This window comes from Mastigoproctus giganteus, chromosome 12 (assembly GCF_048544385.1).
Source record: "Mastigoproctus giganteus isolate SK-2022 chromosome 12, ASM4854438v1, whole genome shotgun sequence".
NCBI classification, from domain to species: Eukaryota; Metazoa; Arthropoda; class Arachnida; order Uropygi; family Thelyphonidae; genus Mastigoproctus; species Mastigoproctus giganteus.
The window spans coordinates 123,503,763-123,520,155 of NC_143586.1; the positions used below are offsets into that span (position 1 = coordinate 123,503,763).

A 16,393-nucleotide genomic window follows, 5' to 3' on the forward strand; every position below is an offset into this window, starting at 1 on the left:
CACATGACACAGAAGCCTATGATAGATACAAGTTGATATGCAACCAAGTTACAAAGGAGGTTAGGCAGGCGAAGGCAGATTATGAGAAATGTTTGGCAAAGGATGCAGAGAAAAACAGCAAAGAGTTCTTTACTTATATAAGCTCTAGAACAAAAGGGATGAATTAGATTGGTCTACTGGATATTGATGGTTTAACTGTTGATGATCCTGCTCAGGTAGCTAACAAACTAAATGAGTATTTTGCATCTACAATCACACATGAGGAGTTATTCAGGAAGTGGAATGCCAGAGGTTATTTAAATTCTGGCAGCGAGCTATATGATTTTGTAATAACTGAGAGGAAAGGAGAAATTGTTGAAGATAAACATAAAAAAGGCACCCGGGGTGGATGGGATCTATCCAGTTATATTAAAGAAGGCAGCAAACAAAGTAAGCAAACCCTTAGCCATTATTATGAGGGCTTCTTTGGACTCAGATGGAGGTATCTATGGACTGGAGATGTGCAAATTTGACCCCAATTCACAAAGGAGGATCAAAGGGTGACACAAGTAATTACAGAAGTTTAATTTCTGTTCCAGGAAAATTAATGGAGGCACTGATTAAAGATGCACCGCAGGATCATCTACACAAGACTTCAGTTATAGCTCGGACACAGCATGGTTTTGTTAAGGGAAGGTCTTGCCTGACGAATTTGATTGGATACTATGATGTGGTCACAAAGGAACTGGATGTAGGGAATAACTCTGATATCATATATTTGGATCTTAGAAAGGCTTTTGATACTGTTGCACAATGAAGACTGCTGAACAAATTGGAGCAGTGTGGTATTGGAGGCAAATTGCTGCTATGGATAAAGGGGTGGTTGAGTGGGAGAAGACAGAAATTGGTAATCAATGGACACTGCTCATCGTGAACTAATGTTATTAGTGGAATCCCTCAGGGTTCAGTGTTGGGCCCATTGTTGTTTTCTGTATTTATAAATGATATTGATGATGGAATATCAAGCTTAATGTCCAAGTTTGCAGATGATACGAAGGTTGGCAAGGTTGTTAAGGACACTAATGACAGTGCGCTGCTGCAACACAATCTAGAAAAGTTGAGCAGATGGGCTGAGAGGTGGCAAATGAAGTTTAACATTGACAAATATAAAGTACTACATATGGGAAGCTTGTTATTGTTATTATTTGGTTTTTAGGAGCATTAGCAACTAAGGCCATATTGCTCCGGGGATATGCGGTGGTCATTCCCTAAACTTTCTGCATCCTCCGTATTTGGTGGTCACAGGGCTCGAACCCCAGTCTAATCAAGAAGCATGTGCTCCTGCCCACCTGGCTACTGAGGCGCCCATATGGGAAGCAGTAACCCCAGACTAACGTATCAACTCTGTGGAACTACACTGATAGTGGTAGAGAAATAAAAGGACCTGGGGGTAATTGTGCAGGCAGATATGAAGTTTTCTGAGCAGTGCAGACAGTCTGCAAAAGTAGCTCATGGTGTCTTGTCAATGATATACAGGAATTTTTCTAGCAGGGATAAGGAGGTGATTATCCTCTTGTATAAGGCAATGGTAAGGCCACACCTTGAGTATTGTATACAGGTCTGGAGGCCTCATTTTAAGAAGGATGTAGAGCTGTTGGAACGAGTACAGAGAAGGCAACAAGATTAGTGAATGGAACAAAGGGTTGCTCTTATGAAGAAAGGCTTAAGTTTTGCGAATTACAGTGTCTGGAGACTAGGCACCTGTGAGGTGATCTGATTGAGGTGTATAAAGCCTTGAATGGTTTGAGCATGCTCAGTGCTGATGGGATTCTTCCTCTTGCTCAGAATAATCACCTGGGAGGGCATAAATTGAAACTGAGGAAAGAGAGATGTAGGATAGATGTGCGGAAGTTTGCCTTCAGCCAGTGGGTAGTTGGTTGGTGGAACAGACTTCCATCCTTTGTTGTGCAAGTTAATAGCCTAAATAAATTTAAGGCTGAGCTTGACAGGTATTTAGAATGAATGGAGGGGTGAAATGGGAGCATTTTTTTTTTGTTTTTTGGCTGATGCTGTATAAGCTTGCTTTCTTGCCTCATACGCAAGAAAGCAAGCTATGCAGCTCTACTAAATCTAATGGCTATTTTTTCAATAATGAACAAGAATTTGAATAGATGGGGATATGGTATGTTAGGCAACCAATTTTAACAAGAAAACATTTAGAGGTTATGGTATGACTGCATATGAATATTTTTTATAATCTTTTTTCCCCTGTAAATCAATTGTGAACTTGGTTTTATTCTCAGAACTTGTACAACTTTTTATACACTGAATGGAATATTACAAACTAGAGTTTACAAAATAAAAAGGCAAAAGTCTTTTCTCTTTCCATTTGGCACTGATCTCTTATGTTGTGAGACTACTCCAATGAATTACCTCAGTATTGCACCGTACTTAGGCAATACTACCCTAAGAGAAAGTATTTTCATTACAAATAGATAATGACATACCTCTCAGATGAATTATCATTTTAGCAATAATTGACACTTCACTGGAAAGATATAGGTGCCTCATCACTTCTGCAGATTAATTACTCAGAAACATTCACAAGATGAGAGCTGATAATAGAGTGTATCTCAAAAATAAATTAGGCAACTACTGAGTGCCGGGCACTCAGGATGAAGGGACCCACCTCACCTGCCAGTCGCTTCCTGGAGTAGCGACTGGCAGATAAGGGCCATGCAGGACTCCACACAGGCACCTCCCCACCACCGCCTCAACACTGGCTCTCTGGATACCTCCTGCCGGGACAATCCAGCTTTGAAAATTGTTAAAAAAAATACTTGTTGTCACAAAATTTATAAATGACCTTTATAGAATTATTAACTAACTATTTAGCAACCTTTTTGTCACCAAAAGGAGAGTTACTTAGTACAAAGAAGCATGCTATCAAAGTACAATAAAAAATTGCTTTTCTTAATTTTAACACAACAAGTAAATGATAGATTTCAATCAGAATAGTTTCCCCTTGATAAGTATCAATTAATGCATAGCTAATGTGATTTTTAAATTTTTAGCTCCATTAGTGATGGAAATAGAGGGGGGGACACGAAAATTACATTTTCCTATCTGGTGCTGCCATTTTTAATTTTTAAAATCTTTTAAAATTATATTTTAAACCTACTTGTTGAGCTCTTTCCAATGGTGTATAATAAGGTATAGGTTGTCGACAACATTTTGTTCCCCCCACATTTCTCAGACAAATTTTTTGTCAACAATGATCAATATGGCCCACATGATGTACCCATTATGTTGGCCCATATGATGTACAAACCGATGTAAAATTTCAAGTCAATAGGTTGAGTGGTTCCAGAGATACAATGCTGTGATTGAAGGACAGACAGACAACCCGAGTGACATTATAAGGGTCCTTCATTAGACTACAGACCCTAAAGAGCAGGTGTAAATAAAATATGGATAAAAAATTCTTTTGAAAGTTTATAAAAATTGGTCATGATGAATAAAACCAAACACAAGCAAAGGTACAGCAAAGAGCAATAATCTTAGTTATTGATATAAATAAGTTATCCTGCAGAGAGAGAAAGAGAGAGAGAGACTTCGCTTTTGTGGGTTGAAAAAGTCTCAAGATAAAGATAAGATGTCTGTGAAGACTCAAAGTGTTCAAGTCTTGGAAATATTGAGTCATTTTTGGAAATATTTAGTAACTAGTGGAGAAATGTTTATTTTTCTCTCACAAACTAGAGGACACATATTAAGGAAGGATAGGCATAGACTGGATGTACATTTTTCTTTTGGCCACAAATTTTTATTATTTTTTGAAGGCTGTTGCCAAATAAGCTTGGCTTTGTTAGATGAATTAATACAGTATGAAATAAAAAATTCTCACTTTGATCTTCATGAACTGTGTTCCTCCTAGAACTTGTAGATAATGGACTTTTGCTATCCTGCAAAAATGATTCTTGTACTGGAGATACGCAAACTGCAGTAGGAGCTATTTGAGAGGCACATCCAATATAAGAATTCTCTTTGGATGGTGATGATGGAAAAGAATTATATGGAGAGCTGCTCTTTGGTATTAGACCATTTACTTTTTTAAAAGCATAATTACCTAAAAAAATAACAAATTAAATGTTATTAACATAAACTTAAAAATAATTAAATACTGAATTGCATTTGTTTCTAACTTGGTTCAATTAATTAACTAGGAGAAAACCCCACATTTCCCACGTTAGGTTGTGGGTAATTGACCAGGGTGCTAAGCAAATGTCCACTTCTCACCTTCACACGATATAACCTATTAGTGTGTGTGTGGGGGGGGGGGGAATTCAGTTACATGGCTACTGAATGAACAAGGATGGGCTGATAAGAAAGTGGACTTAGCCAACGAAATTGAATAAATTACAAGCTGAAACCTTTTTTTTCAGTAAGATAGGTGGACTCAATCAAAACACATACCCAGATTAACATGATCCCCACTTTGATTATCAGGTAATCAAGACACATGGCAAAAAGTGCTACTAGAACATTCATCAAGGTAGGTATGGTAAAAGCTTCATTATCCGGCACGCATCAGAATTAGGCGTTCCGGTTATCTAAGTTTTCCGGTCAGCTAAGCATCCCATAAACCTAGGAAAAAAAAAAACAATGGAAAACGATAGTAAAACTAAAATTTTGGATATGTACCAATGTAAACCATATTTTAACCAATAAAAAGTATGTATAGGAAAATTGAAATAATAAAACTTCCATTCGTTCATAAAATAAGAATGATGTTGTTGTTGTTGTTGTTATTTGGTTTTTAGGAGCATTAGCAACTAAGGCCATATTGCTCCGGGGATATGCGTTGGTCATTCCCTGACCTTTCTGCATCCTCTGTATTTGGTAGTCATGGGCTCGAACCCCGGTCTAATCAAGAAGCATGTGCTACGCACTGCTGCTCCTGCCCACCTGGCTATGGAGGCGCCAATAAGAATGAAATAAGAATTTCACTCGTATTTTAAAGAAATAGCATAAATTCAAACTAATCATTTATTCATTCTCTTGATTAATATCACTAATACTGACATCATTTTTCTTGGATGCGTGAACTTTTCATACAGCATGCAAAACTAAAATTACTAAAAATTACCACCATCAAGTAGTTAGCAATCGTTTTAGTTTTGTGTGTGACATTTTTGAAAAATCAATCATAAGTTTTACATTCTGTAATAAAAGGAAAGTGTTCTGAAGTGAAATAAGAGTTCTGTAATGAAAGGAAATAAGAATCATTTGTACAAATAAATTTTCTTCTGCATTTTTGCAAAATGTACAGAAGTAATTTCTGCTTTATTTTAACTAAACATACACTTTAAATTTAATAATAAATAAATAAAATTATGAAAATATATACTATAAAAGTAAAAATGTTCAGAGACTGTTTTTGAAGTATCTTTATAAGCAAAATACCACAAAACAAAAACATGGCACAGCAGATATAACTTTTTGTTACTTTTCATATATGTCTTATTTTTTATGTTTACCTTTTTGCCAGCATTAATATGGCAATTCAAACTTTAGTGCTACTAACAATATGCAGATACTGAAGGGATAAAAATAAAAAAGCAATCATTCAACAATGTGAAAAATATAATAAAGGGTGTGATAACAAATTCTTCTGCCACATTTTTTAAAACTTTAATTTTTTTTATTTCAAGCAAATGCTTATGTGCTACACAGTGCCATTCATAATTTTTCAAGTACAGTAAAATGTCAGTTATACAGAAGTCAGTTATCCGGAATAATCTGAAAGGCTGATCTCTCTCTTTTTTTTTATTAACAGTAGTACAGTAAGTGCTAGTTATAGTGATCACCTCTGAAAATTCAATTTTGATTCTAATTAGCAAAAGATCAAGTTTCCACCTGTTTATAACAGATTCTAAAAACAAAGAGCCCAATAAACTGAAAATTGCAAATTGTTTCTATTGTTTTACGGTTGTGACCTCTAGAATTCTATGTGATCTTCACATGCAATTCTAGAGGTCACATAGAAACCCCAGTAGTCGCTGTAGAAAAATATCACAGAGACTACTCGGGTTTTCTTGGAAACCATGAGTGAATTTCAGATTAGTTTAGCTCCAGATTTGGTAATAATAATATCGGCCCGAAACTGTGCAATTTATTATTTTTTCTCAATTTTTTACAGTAAAATGTGAATGAAAAGAAAACGCATAGTTTTAACATTGCAACAAAAAAACAGAAATTGTTAATAGAATTAGAAAAGGTGAAAATTTAGGAAATCGCTCCAAAGAGTTTAATGTGGGGACTTCAACAATTTACGACATCAAGAAAAAAGCTATTGCTATAACAGAATTTGTGTCGATTATGGATAGTGAAGGAGGACCTAGCAGGAAAAGGACGATGTCGAAACCTGAAAATGCCGCTTTAGAGAGTGCACTTTATTTGTGGTTTCTTCAGAAGTGAAGTTTAGGTGAACCAGTATCTGCCCAATGTTGTGTGAAAAAGCATTGGATTTTAATCAAAAATTAAGAGGTAATGAAGATTTTAAGGCAAGCACATGTTGGCTGATAAACTTTAAATTGAGACACACGGTATACATGAACTAGATATTCAAGGCAAGAAACTTTCAGAAGACAAATCGGCAGTGGTGTCCTTTAAAAGTAAGTTTGCTTCAGTTATAGCAAATTAAGATAAATAAAGGTTAAAAAGTTGATGAGATGGGCTTATTTTGGAAAGCATTACCGAGAAAAACCCTAGCCACTAAAAGAGAAATGCCTGCGCCAGGTTGCTATGTGTGCAAATGCTACTGGGATGCACAGGTTGTCCGTGTTCATCATCAGTAAGTCAAAAAAACTGAGAGCATTTAAAAATCTTTCTAATTTTCCTGTTTTGTATAAAAATCATAAAAATGATTTTTATACAAATATATATTTTTTATTTAATTAATCTTAATTATTTAATTTAATCATAAGGTAAGATTAAATTTATTTAATCCTAACTTACGTTCCATTATCTGCAAAATTTGGCTATCCAGAAGAGGTCTGACATCAATTATTCCAGATAAATGTAACTTTTCTTCCACTGTAAACCAGTGCATTTTACACATAGATAGATTTTGAAAATAATAAAGGGAAGGTGTTGAATCACATTGGTCCACTTGATGCTGATATTTGAACTGCTGATTATCCTGCTCAGGTTCTGAGATAACTGAATTTTTCATTTAAGGTTGCATTTATCCATCCTATACCATTCCCTGGGCTATAAACCATCCATGGTTTCTTAGAGCTTCATGCATTCCTACCATCTTGGTTTTAAAGTACTTTTATGTTAATTAATTAACACGACACAATCTAAACTCAAAACATAAAGCCACTTACCCCTCATCTAAGGAAGACCCAGCATCGAATTCCTTCCACTTATCTTAATTAAGTGAGTTACCATCCCTGCCATGAGGAGATGGACCATTATTATCAGAGCATAATCTAAATTTCCTTTTAAATACCACATCAACACACTTAGTAAAATAAGCAAACAGGCGTCGATCGGTGAACATAATCCATAACCTTTCCTTCCTCAGAATACGCAATGAAACTTCTAATTCCCTTTTTTTTTTTTTGTTAGTGCATCGGCTTCTGTGGCCATACTGCACCTCCCAAAGTTTTTGCATTTTACTCTGATCCAAGCTCAAGGCGGGATTCGAACCCATGACCTTTGGGTTGCCAGGCAGGCACTTTACCCACCTGGCTAGCCCAGTTGGCCTAATTCCCTTCTTAAGTCCAAATAATTTGGACAATTGAGCATAATGTGCTCTGATGTTTCTAACTTTCCACATTCACATTCACCAGATTCTTTTAAGCCTAGCTGTTGCAATTTATATGCTAAGCCATGACCAGTTAGCAAAAACAGTGTCTTCATTCCAAATTGGAGCCATGGCTTTTTTTTAATGTTGTTTATTTTGACTTTTGGGAAGAATAGGTAAGTTTGTCTTCCTCTGTCAACATTGCTCCAATTAGTCTGCCATAATTTCCTTATCTCTTCCCCATTCTTGGTCTTTTCTAATTTCACATCCACATTAGAGTATGTTCGATTTTCATCTGGGCAAGAGTTAATACCAAATACAGTCTTTCTTATATTCTTCTTAGTATAATATAATAAAGCTGTTTGGGCAACCATTTACTGTATTGGAACTCTGCTGGCAACCACCTGCAAGGCCTCGGAGGAGACCATTCAGCATGCTTGGGTAATACTTAGCAAGACAAACCTTTGCGCTTGCACAAGATATTTTTGTGTTATTACTTTTTCAACTCTATGAGCCCAAGCTCCAGAGGCATAAGTCATGATCGGGATAAATAAACAATCGTAGAGCATATTTAAGGATCTGCCCTTAACTCCCCAATCGACTTGCACCACCCTCCAGAGCCTAGCATAAATTTTAGTCTTCAAATATTTTACATGTTCCTTAAAAAACAGCCTTTCTTCTACACACAGGTCAAAATATTTGTTATCCTCACATTCCGAACTGAATCCCCGCCGAGCCTCAGAGATGGAGCCCGATTCATACTCAATTTGCCCTTCAAGAGCATCTGCACTGTTTTCTCTTTAGAGATTCGGAGTTTATTAACAATACTTCAATTTTGCAATTTTTTTAGTGCAGTTTCAGCTTTACTCTCTAATTGTGATCTGGCATTACCCTGAACAACATGGACCATATCATCTGCATATGCTATATATTCTACATCAGGCACATGCATGTTAAGGAATTCATCCAAGACCATATTCCAGGTGAAAGGGCCAACCAGTGAACCTTGTGGACACCCACATTCAACATTCTTCTCTTCTCAACCATTGTATACATAGTCTTCACAACAATACTCCTGTTCTTAAAGTAATCTTTAAAAACTGAATACAAATTATATGGAAAATTTGCCTTCTGTATCCGAGTAAGGATACACAAGGCAAATTGTGTATCCCACCTCAGCTGGTCGAAGGCTCCTTGAAAATAGACAAAAATCACTCCGCTCAACATTCTGCACCAGGGGATAAATTGCATCCTCTGTAGACATTCCTTTCTTGAAACCAAATTGGTTTCCAGAGGTTAACTTTTTAACTTCATATTTAATCATCAAGCGATTAATTAATAATCATTCATAAATCTTTTCCAGCACAGAAAGCAGAGCAATGAGTAGGTATGAGCCAGTTTCATTTAACAATCTATCAGTTCCCTTAACTATCAATCTTATCCGAGCCCTCTTCCAGCTATGGAAGAGGGCTTGGTTTCTGAGATACCAAATAGTTATTTGGATCTCCATTCACCACATGAGGAATTCTTTGGGGAAAGGGTTGTTAGAAGATTATCAGACAAATAACAGGGAGCCAAATGATTTTGTGATAACGGAGAGGAAAGTGGAACAGAAATCGTTGGAGCTAAACATAAAAAAGGCACATAGGTGGATGGGATCTATCTTTGAATTCAGAGGGGGGTCCCAATGGACTGGAGATGTGTCCCCAATTCAAAAAGTGGAGTTCAAAAAGGTGCTGTAAGTAATTACAGATCTGTTAGCTTAACTGCTATTTCAGGGAAAATTAGGCACATGATGCAAGAAAGCAACTTTATATAGCATCAGCCCAAAAAAAAAAAAAAAAAAAACACACCCTTCTCATTTCACCCATCCACTCACTCCAAATGTTTGTCTAGTTCTGCCTTGAATCTATGTCAGCTATCAACTTCTATGACAGATGGAAGTTTGTTCTAGCAATCAACCATCCACTGGCTAAAGGCAAACTTCCGTACATCCATCCTACAACTGTCTTTCCTCAATTTTAATTTAGGCATTCCCAGGCAATTATTCTGAGCAAGAGAAAGAATCCCATCAGCATTGAGCATGCTCAAACCATTCAAGGCTTTATACACCTCAATCAGATCACCTTGCAGGTGCCTAGTCTCCAGACACTGTAATTTGCAAAACTTAAGCCTTTCTTCATAAGAGCAACCCTTTGTTCCATTCATTAATCTTGTTGCCCTTCTCTGTACTCGTCCCAACAGCTCTACATCCTTCTTAAAATGAAGCCTCCAGACCTGTATACAGTACTCAAGGTGTGGCCTTACCATTGCCTTATACAAGAGGATAATTACCTCCTCATCCTTGCTAGAAAAATTCCTGTATATCATTGACAAGACACCATGAGCTACTCTTGCAGACCATCCCCACTGCTCAGAAAACTTCATATCTGCTTGCACAATTACCCCCAAGTCCTTTTCAATCTCTACCACTGTCAGTGTAGTACCACACAGTTGATACGTTACTCTGGGTTACTGCTTCCCATACACAGTACTTTACATTAGTCAATGTTAAACTTCAGTTGCCACCTCTCAGCCCGCCTGCTCAACTTTTCTAGATCCTGTTGCAGCAGCATACTATCATTAGTGTCATTAACACCCTGCCAATCCTCGTACTATCTGCAAACTTGGACATTAAGCCTGATATACCATCATAAATATCATTAATAAATACAGAAAACAACAATGGACCCAACACTGAACTCTGGGGAATTCCACTAACAACATTAGTCCACAAAGAGCAGTGTCCATTGATTACCACTCTGTTCTTCTCCCACTCAACCATCCCTTTATCCATAGCAGCAATTTACCTCCAATGCCACACTGCTCCAATTTGTGCAGCAGTCTTCCATGTGCAACAGTATCAAAAGCCTTTCTAAGATCCAAATATATGATATCAAATAATGGAGAAAAATTGTTTAAAAAAGTAATGCTGGACATTCTAGTGCAGTTATACTGCATTTTTAAGGGGAGATCTTGTCTGACCAATCTGATTAGATATTATGATGCAATAACAGAGGAACTGGATGCAAAAATCAATTCTGATATCATATACTTAGATTTCAGGAAAGTTTTTGATAGTGTCAAACATAAAAGACTGTTGTATTAATTGGACCAGTATGGTATTAAGTGCAAGTTACTACTTTGAATAAAGAGATGGTTGATAGGGAGAAGAGAAGAAAAAGAGTGGTTATTAATGGACACTGCTCCTGGACTAATGTTATTGGTGGAGTCCGCCAGGGTTCAGTGCTAGGTCCATTGTTGTTTTGTATGTTTATTAATGATATTTATGAAGGTATGTCAAGTTAATGTCTAAGTTTGCAGATGATATAAATGTTGGCAGGGTGGTTAATGACAGTTATCAAGGTAAGCAACTACAATAAGATATAAAAAAATTAGGTAGATGGGCTGAGAAATAACAGTTGCAGTTTAACATTGACACATTCAAGGTACTGCATATGGGTAGCAGTATTCTCAGATTAACTTGCCACATCATTTGCATTTATGCGTAACTTATAACCTATTTCAATAAACTCAAGTTTGCCATACCAAGTATTTGCATTATTCATATATTCCCTGACATACAAGCTATTTTTTCTATTAAACAATTTCATAATTAGCAATTTCTCTAAGAAGTTGTGAACTGCATTTTTAAGCAAATCCATGCTTTTTCAACTGTAGTCATGATTCCTTCAAACTGCTTGAATTTAACTTATCTGTAGCCCAATAATAAATTTTGAGTTCCACATCACATAAACTTTGAAACTAATTACAAAAATACCTATAGGAATTACGAGGGCTTGATAAACGTGCACATGGTGACTAAAGAAATCCAGCTTGGCAACTAGATTTTACTGGTCAGCCTTGCAACTGTAGGTTCAACTGACAGTTGCAAGACTGACCAGATTCCTATCTTGGAATCTTGATTCCAGGATCTCTGCATTCAGATTCTAGAAGACTCTAATCTCTCAATAATTCATTTAACTCATTTTCTATGAACTTTTATGACTTGCATGCAGTTTTTTGCTTTCTCTGTCACTATATAAATTAAATTCAAAATCAGATGATGAAACAGGTCTTTATAGCCAGCAGTAGATTCAGATGAGAAATGTCCCTTTAATTTTTTAGTATAGCCTGTTTTAGATAAGTAAAAATAACAATCATTTCTGTGACTTCTCATTTTCATGCCAAGACCATGGAATAGCAAAAGGTAAAAACATTTTCTTATCTTGAAGCCATTTTCCACACTTGTATTTCTTAAGTGTGAGAAACTTTGTGTGAAGCCTGTGGTTTATTGTTGTTAACAAGTTTCATCCTGCAATACACAGCACAGCACACTTTTCTAACATTTTTTCTTGTGTTTTGCTATAACAATGCTACCATAAATATAATTATGATGTGTAAAATTTATTTATACAGTCTTTTGCTCAAATTTGAAAGTTTTATAGTGCCAGATTACACTACAAAACTTGCAAATATGATTTTACTTATATTTCTTCATGAACTAAAACAGCACAATTATGCTTCCTAGATCCATTGCTGTTCACTTATATACTAATGTTATTTGATAATTCAAAACTAATGTGATGTTTGCAATCATACTAGAAAAGTCAGTAACAAGTGTTTGCCAACTTTTTAATAATAAAAAATGCAATGATGTATTTCATAAAACAGTGATATTTTTACAAAAAAATCCATATGTGATGAAGAAAAATAAATGTAATTTTTGAATTAAACTTACACAAAATTATTGAAGGACACACGATCAGTGATTAATGAAAACAGTTAATGTGTCTAAAAGAGTAGGCTTCATTTTAAATAGTGTATGATCAGCAAAAAAAGATTACTTACCACACCAAACATCTGGTTGAATATCAGTTATTTCAGAACTTGAACTCTCTTGCAATTCCATTCTGGATGCTGGGCAGCTTGGTGTATGAGAGGGTGTTGATACAGAATGTCCATCCAGAATTTCTAACTGAGGAAGTGCCTTTCTAACTGCACTACAATAGTCAAAGTCTGACTGAACATGAAAATATATTTTAGAGAAAAAAAACCAATTATTTAGTTTCTAAATATAAAAGTTTAAAAGACAGGAAGACAGTAATATGAATTCAATAATAAGCTGTCCCTTAAATATTTTTTTAAATCATATTTTTCAAATGAAAGAAATAGATGTTTATTTACTTGAAAAATATTGTTTATTATATCATCATAAAATAAAGTCAACGTAAGTTTTAATTCAATACTTTGGTGTGGCTGCTTTTAGCTTTTAACAGAGTCTCTTCTCATTATTTCATTTAAAGTATTTTATAAATGAAATAATCACAATGTTCTTTCATTGTGTCATCATGGTACCATATCTTTATTAACCTCTTCATGAGGTTTACAGTATTTGGTACTTCAGTTTTGTTCATCTTATTCTTTATAATATAAAAATTTCCTCAGTAGGGTTTATTTCAAGGCTTTTCCCTGACCACGGGAGGACTTTGATAACCTTAGTTTCAAAATAATTCTCTGCCAGCTTGATGAGGCCATTATCTTGTTGAAGGTGCCTCCATAGCTAGGTGGGCAGGATCAGCAGTGCGTAGCACACACACTTCTTGATTAGACCGGGGTTCGAGCCCGTGACCACCAAATATGGAAGATGTGGAAAGGTCAGGGAATAACCACTGCATATCCCCAGAACAATATGGCCTTAGTTGCTAATGCTCCTAAAAACCAAATAACAATAACAATCTTGTTGAAAAATTGTTCCATTTGGAAACCACTCTTTATTCTATGATTTGAGATGTCTATCCAGAACACTAAATATTTTTTTGTATTCATCATGCCTTGCACAATTTAAAGAGAGCCTAGCTTGTTCCTGCAAGCAACGTACAGCTCCATCATTACAGCTCCATAATAATAAATTATCTATCACTCTTAAATTCCCCTCCAGGTCTTCTGAAAACATCCTGCACCCTTTCATCTAATATTTTGATGCTGCTTTCATCTGAAAATACCACCAGTATCAACAGAAAAAAATATGAAATATTGAATTTTTATTATAAATACTAAATTTGAAGATTAATATGAAAGAGACTATTCTAAGATTTAAAAAAATAAAAAAAAAAAAAAAACAGTATTTTATCCCATCTTAGAACAGCCTTTTTCATGTTTGTCTTCAATGTTAATATTTATAAAAATTTTAAAAATGTTTTCTCTAGTATAATACAGTACAAAAATTAGTAAACTATATGACATATTTCATGTAATATTTCATATATTTTTTCTGTTTATGCAGATAGTGTTTTCAGTTGAAAACACCATCAAAATTTTAGCTGAAAGGATGCATCATCTTTTCAGAACACCTGAAATAAATATAAGAGTGAATGTAGAGTATCCACAATTAAACAGCAAAAGTTATCAATGGTGATGCTGCACAAAAGAGGCTTATAAACCAAAATTAATAGCACTACATACATGTTTTAATACCTAAATTTATCATGTAGTCCGTAAAGTATGACATTAATATTCGTAGTGCTTTTAGTATCAGTGATTTCTAGTGGATCATAGTTGTAAATAGGCTGCTCGAAAGTTCGAATAATGTAGATTGGTGACAGATAAATTTATTATCTAATATAACTACTTAGAATATACAAAAGTATTTGTTTGTTATTTGTTATTTTGGTTTTTAGGAGCATTAGCAACTAAGGCCATATTGCTCCGGGAATATGCGGTGGTCATTCCCTGACCGCATCCTCCGTATTTGGTGGTGACGGGCTTGAACCCCAATCTAATCAAGAAGAGTATGCTACGCACTGCTGCTCCTTCCCACCTGGCTTTGGAAGCGCCATACAAAAGTAACGGTATAGTGTAATACACATAACTTAAACAAAAGTAATGGTATAGTGTAATACATATAACTTAAACTTGATAGGAGGTACGAAATACATATAACTTAAACTTGATAGGAGATTTGAAATATGAAATACATATACCATTAACTCAACATTGCAATATATATATATACAGTAGAGCTTCGATAATCCGAACTAATTGGGACCAGAAGTAGTTCACACTTCCGATTTGTTTGGCTTTTCGAACTTATCAGAAACACTGTTCTGGAGACTAAAAAAAAAGGGTTAATGTTAACAAGCGGATATCCCTTCTGATTGATCATTGCGAGTATCAGTGATTGACAGGCCTAACCCACTATGGTTAATTTTATGGTGTTTATCCTCCACTTGCCACTGTTTTAAAATTGGAAAAAGAGTTCCTGATTTTAAAACAGCAGGAGGGGGAGTAAACACCCTAACTAAGACTAACCATAGTGGACTACGCATGTCAATCGCTGCTATTCGCAACGATCAATTGGAAGGGGGTACTCACTTATCAATTTTAACCATATAAGTTTAGTAAGTTTAGAAATAAAAGTACTGGCTTTAAAATCTTTGGGGCCATCTAATTTTTTGTTAAAATCCAGCACCTTTCCACACAACAAAGGTGTGTGGAAACGGTGGGATATGGATTCTCCAAAATTTCGTCTCTGTGTGAACTGCAAATAAACAGCATCTTCGAGGGATGGGTCATTAGCTCTTCTCCTAGTTTTTCTTTTCTTTTTTGCACCATCTGAACAAAGTTTTGATGCAAACCTTAAAATTTTTTCCTTGTTGTTTTTAATGTCTGTTATCGTTGACTTTCCAACTTCATAAAATTTTACTAACAAAGACTCTTTGAAAGTCTGTTTAAAATCTCAATCTTAAATTCAATTATTTAAAATTTCTGCTTCCTTTTAAAAGATGAAAAAAACTATAGTATGGTAAAATAAAACTGTAAAAACTCTGATCAGAATCTTTTTAATCCATATCTCACTTGTGCATATCGTATTAGAATTAACATTAGCAAAGGCACATGATGCAAGAAAGCAAGCTTATATAGCATCAGCCAAAAAAAAAAAAAAAAAAAAAACACCCTTATTTCACCCATCCACTCGCTCCAAATGTTTGCCAAGTTCTGCCTTGAATCTATTTAAGCTATCAACTTCTACAACAACAGATGGAAGTTTGTTCCACCAATCAACCACCTGCTGGCTAAAGGCAAACTTCCACACATCTATCCTACAACCGTATTTCCTCAATTTGAATTTATGCCCTCTCAGGCAAGGTGTGCTGAATAACAGATTTCAAAGTGTTACTATTAGTACTGTACATATATTAATTAAAAATTAATATACATACAGTACTAAAAAAATTAGTATTGTACATATATTAATTAAACTATGTACATAAGCATAAATTGATTTTTCTTTTGCTAACCTGTGGATAATATTCTTCAGATTTTCACAGTATCATTTAATTCTGTTAATTGGTATGGAAAAAAAATGTGTAAATTTGTGCTTTATATCTTCATTTTTATAGCCTGTGGATAATATTCCTCCGATTTTCACTTATTAGAATTGTTGTTTTAATAGAATCAAAATTCAATTCGCAAACTTGATCACGATAACCACAGCTTACTGCAATTATTTTATGGAACCAGCATAAAATATAAATAAATGCTGGCTCGTTTGGATTATTG

The 16,393-nt window shown here is 35.1% G+C and overlaps 1 protein-coding gene across 1 annotated transcript in view; it reads right to left on the reverse strand.

Moving 5' to 3' along the window:
• Nucleotides 1-16,393, reverse strand: part of LOC150077388 (leucine-rich repeat-containing protein 56) — a 115,185-nt gene that overhangs the window by 44,163 nt on the left and 54,629 nt on the right. Inside the window, exons 5-6 of the mRNA XM_090385885.1 lie at nt 12,683-12,854; nt 3,884-4,105 (exon numbers count right to left, since the gene is read on the reverse strand). Of these exons, the coding sequence (XP_090242011.1) occupies nt 3,884-4,105; nt 12,683-12,854 (394 nt within the window). The remainder of the gene's footprint in view (nt 1-3,883; nt 4,106-12,682; nt 12,855-16,393) is intronic.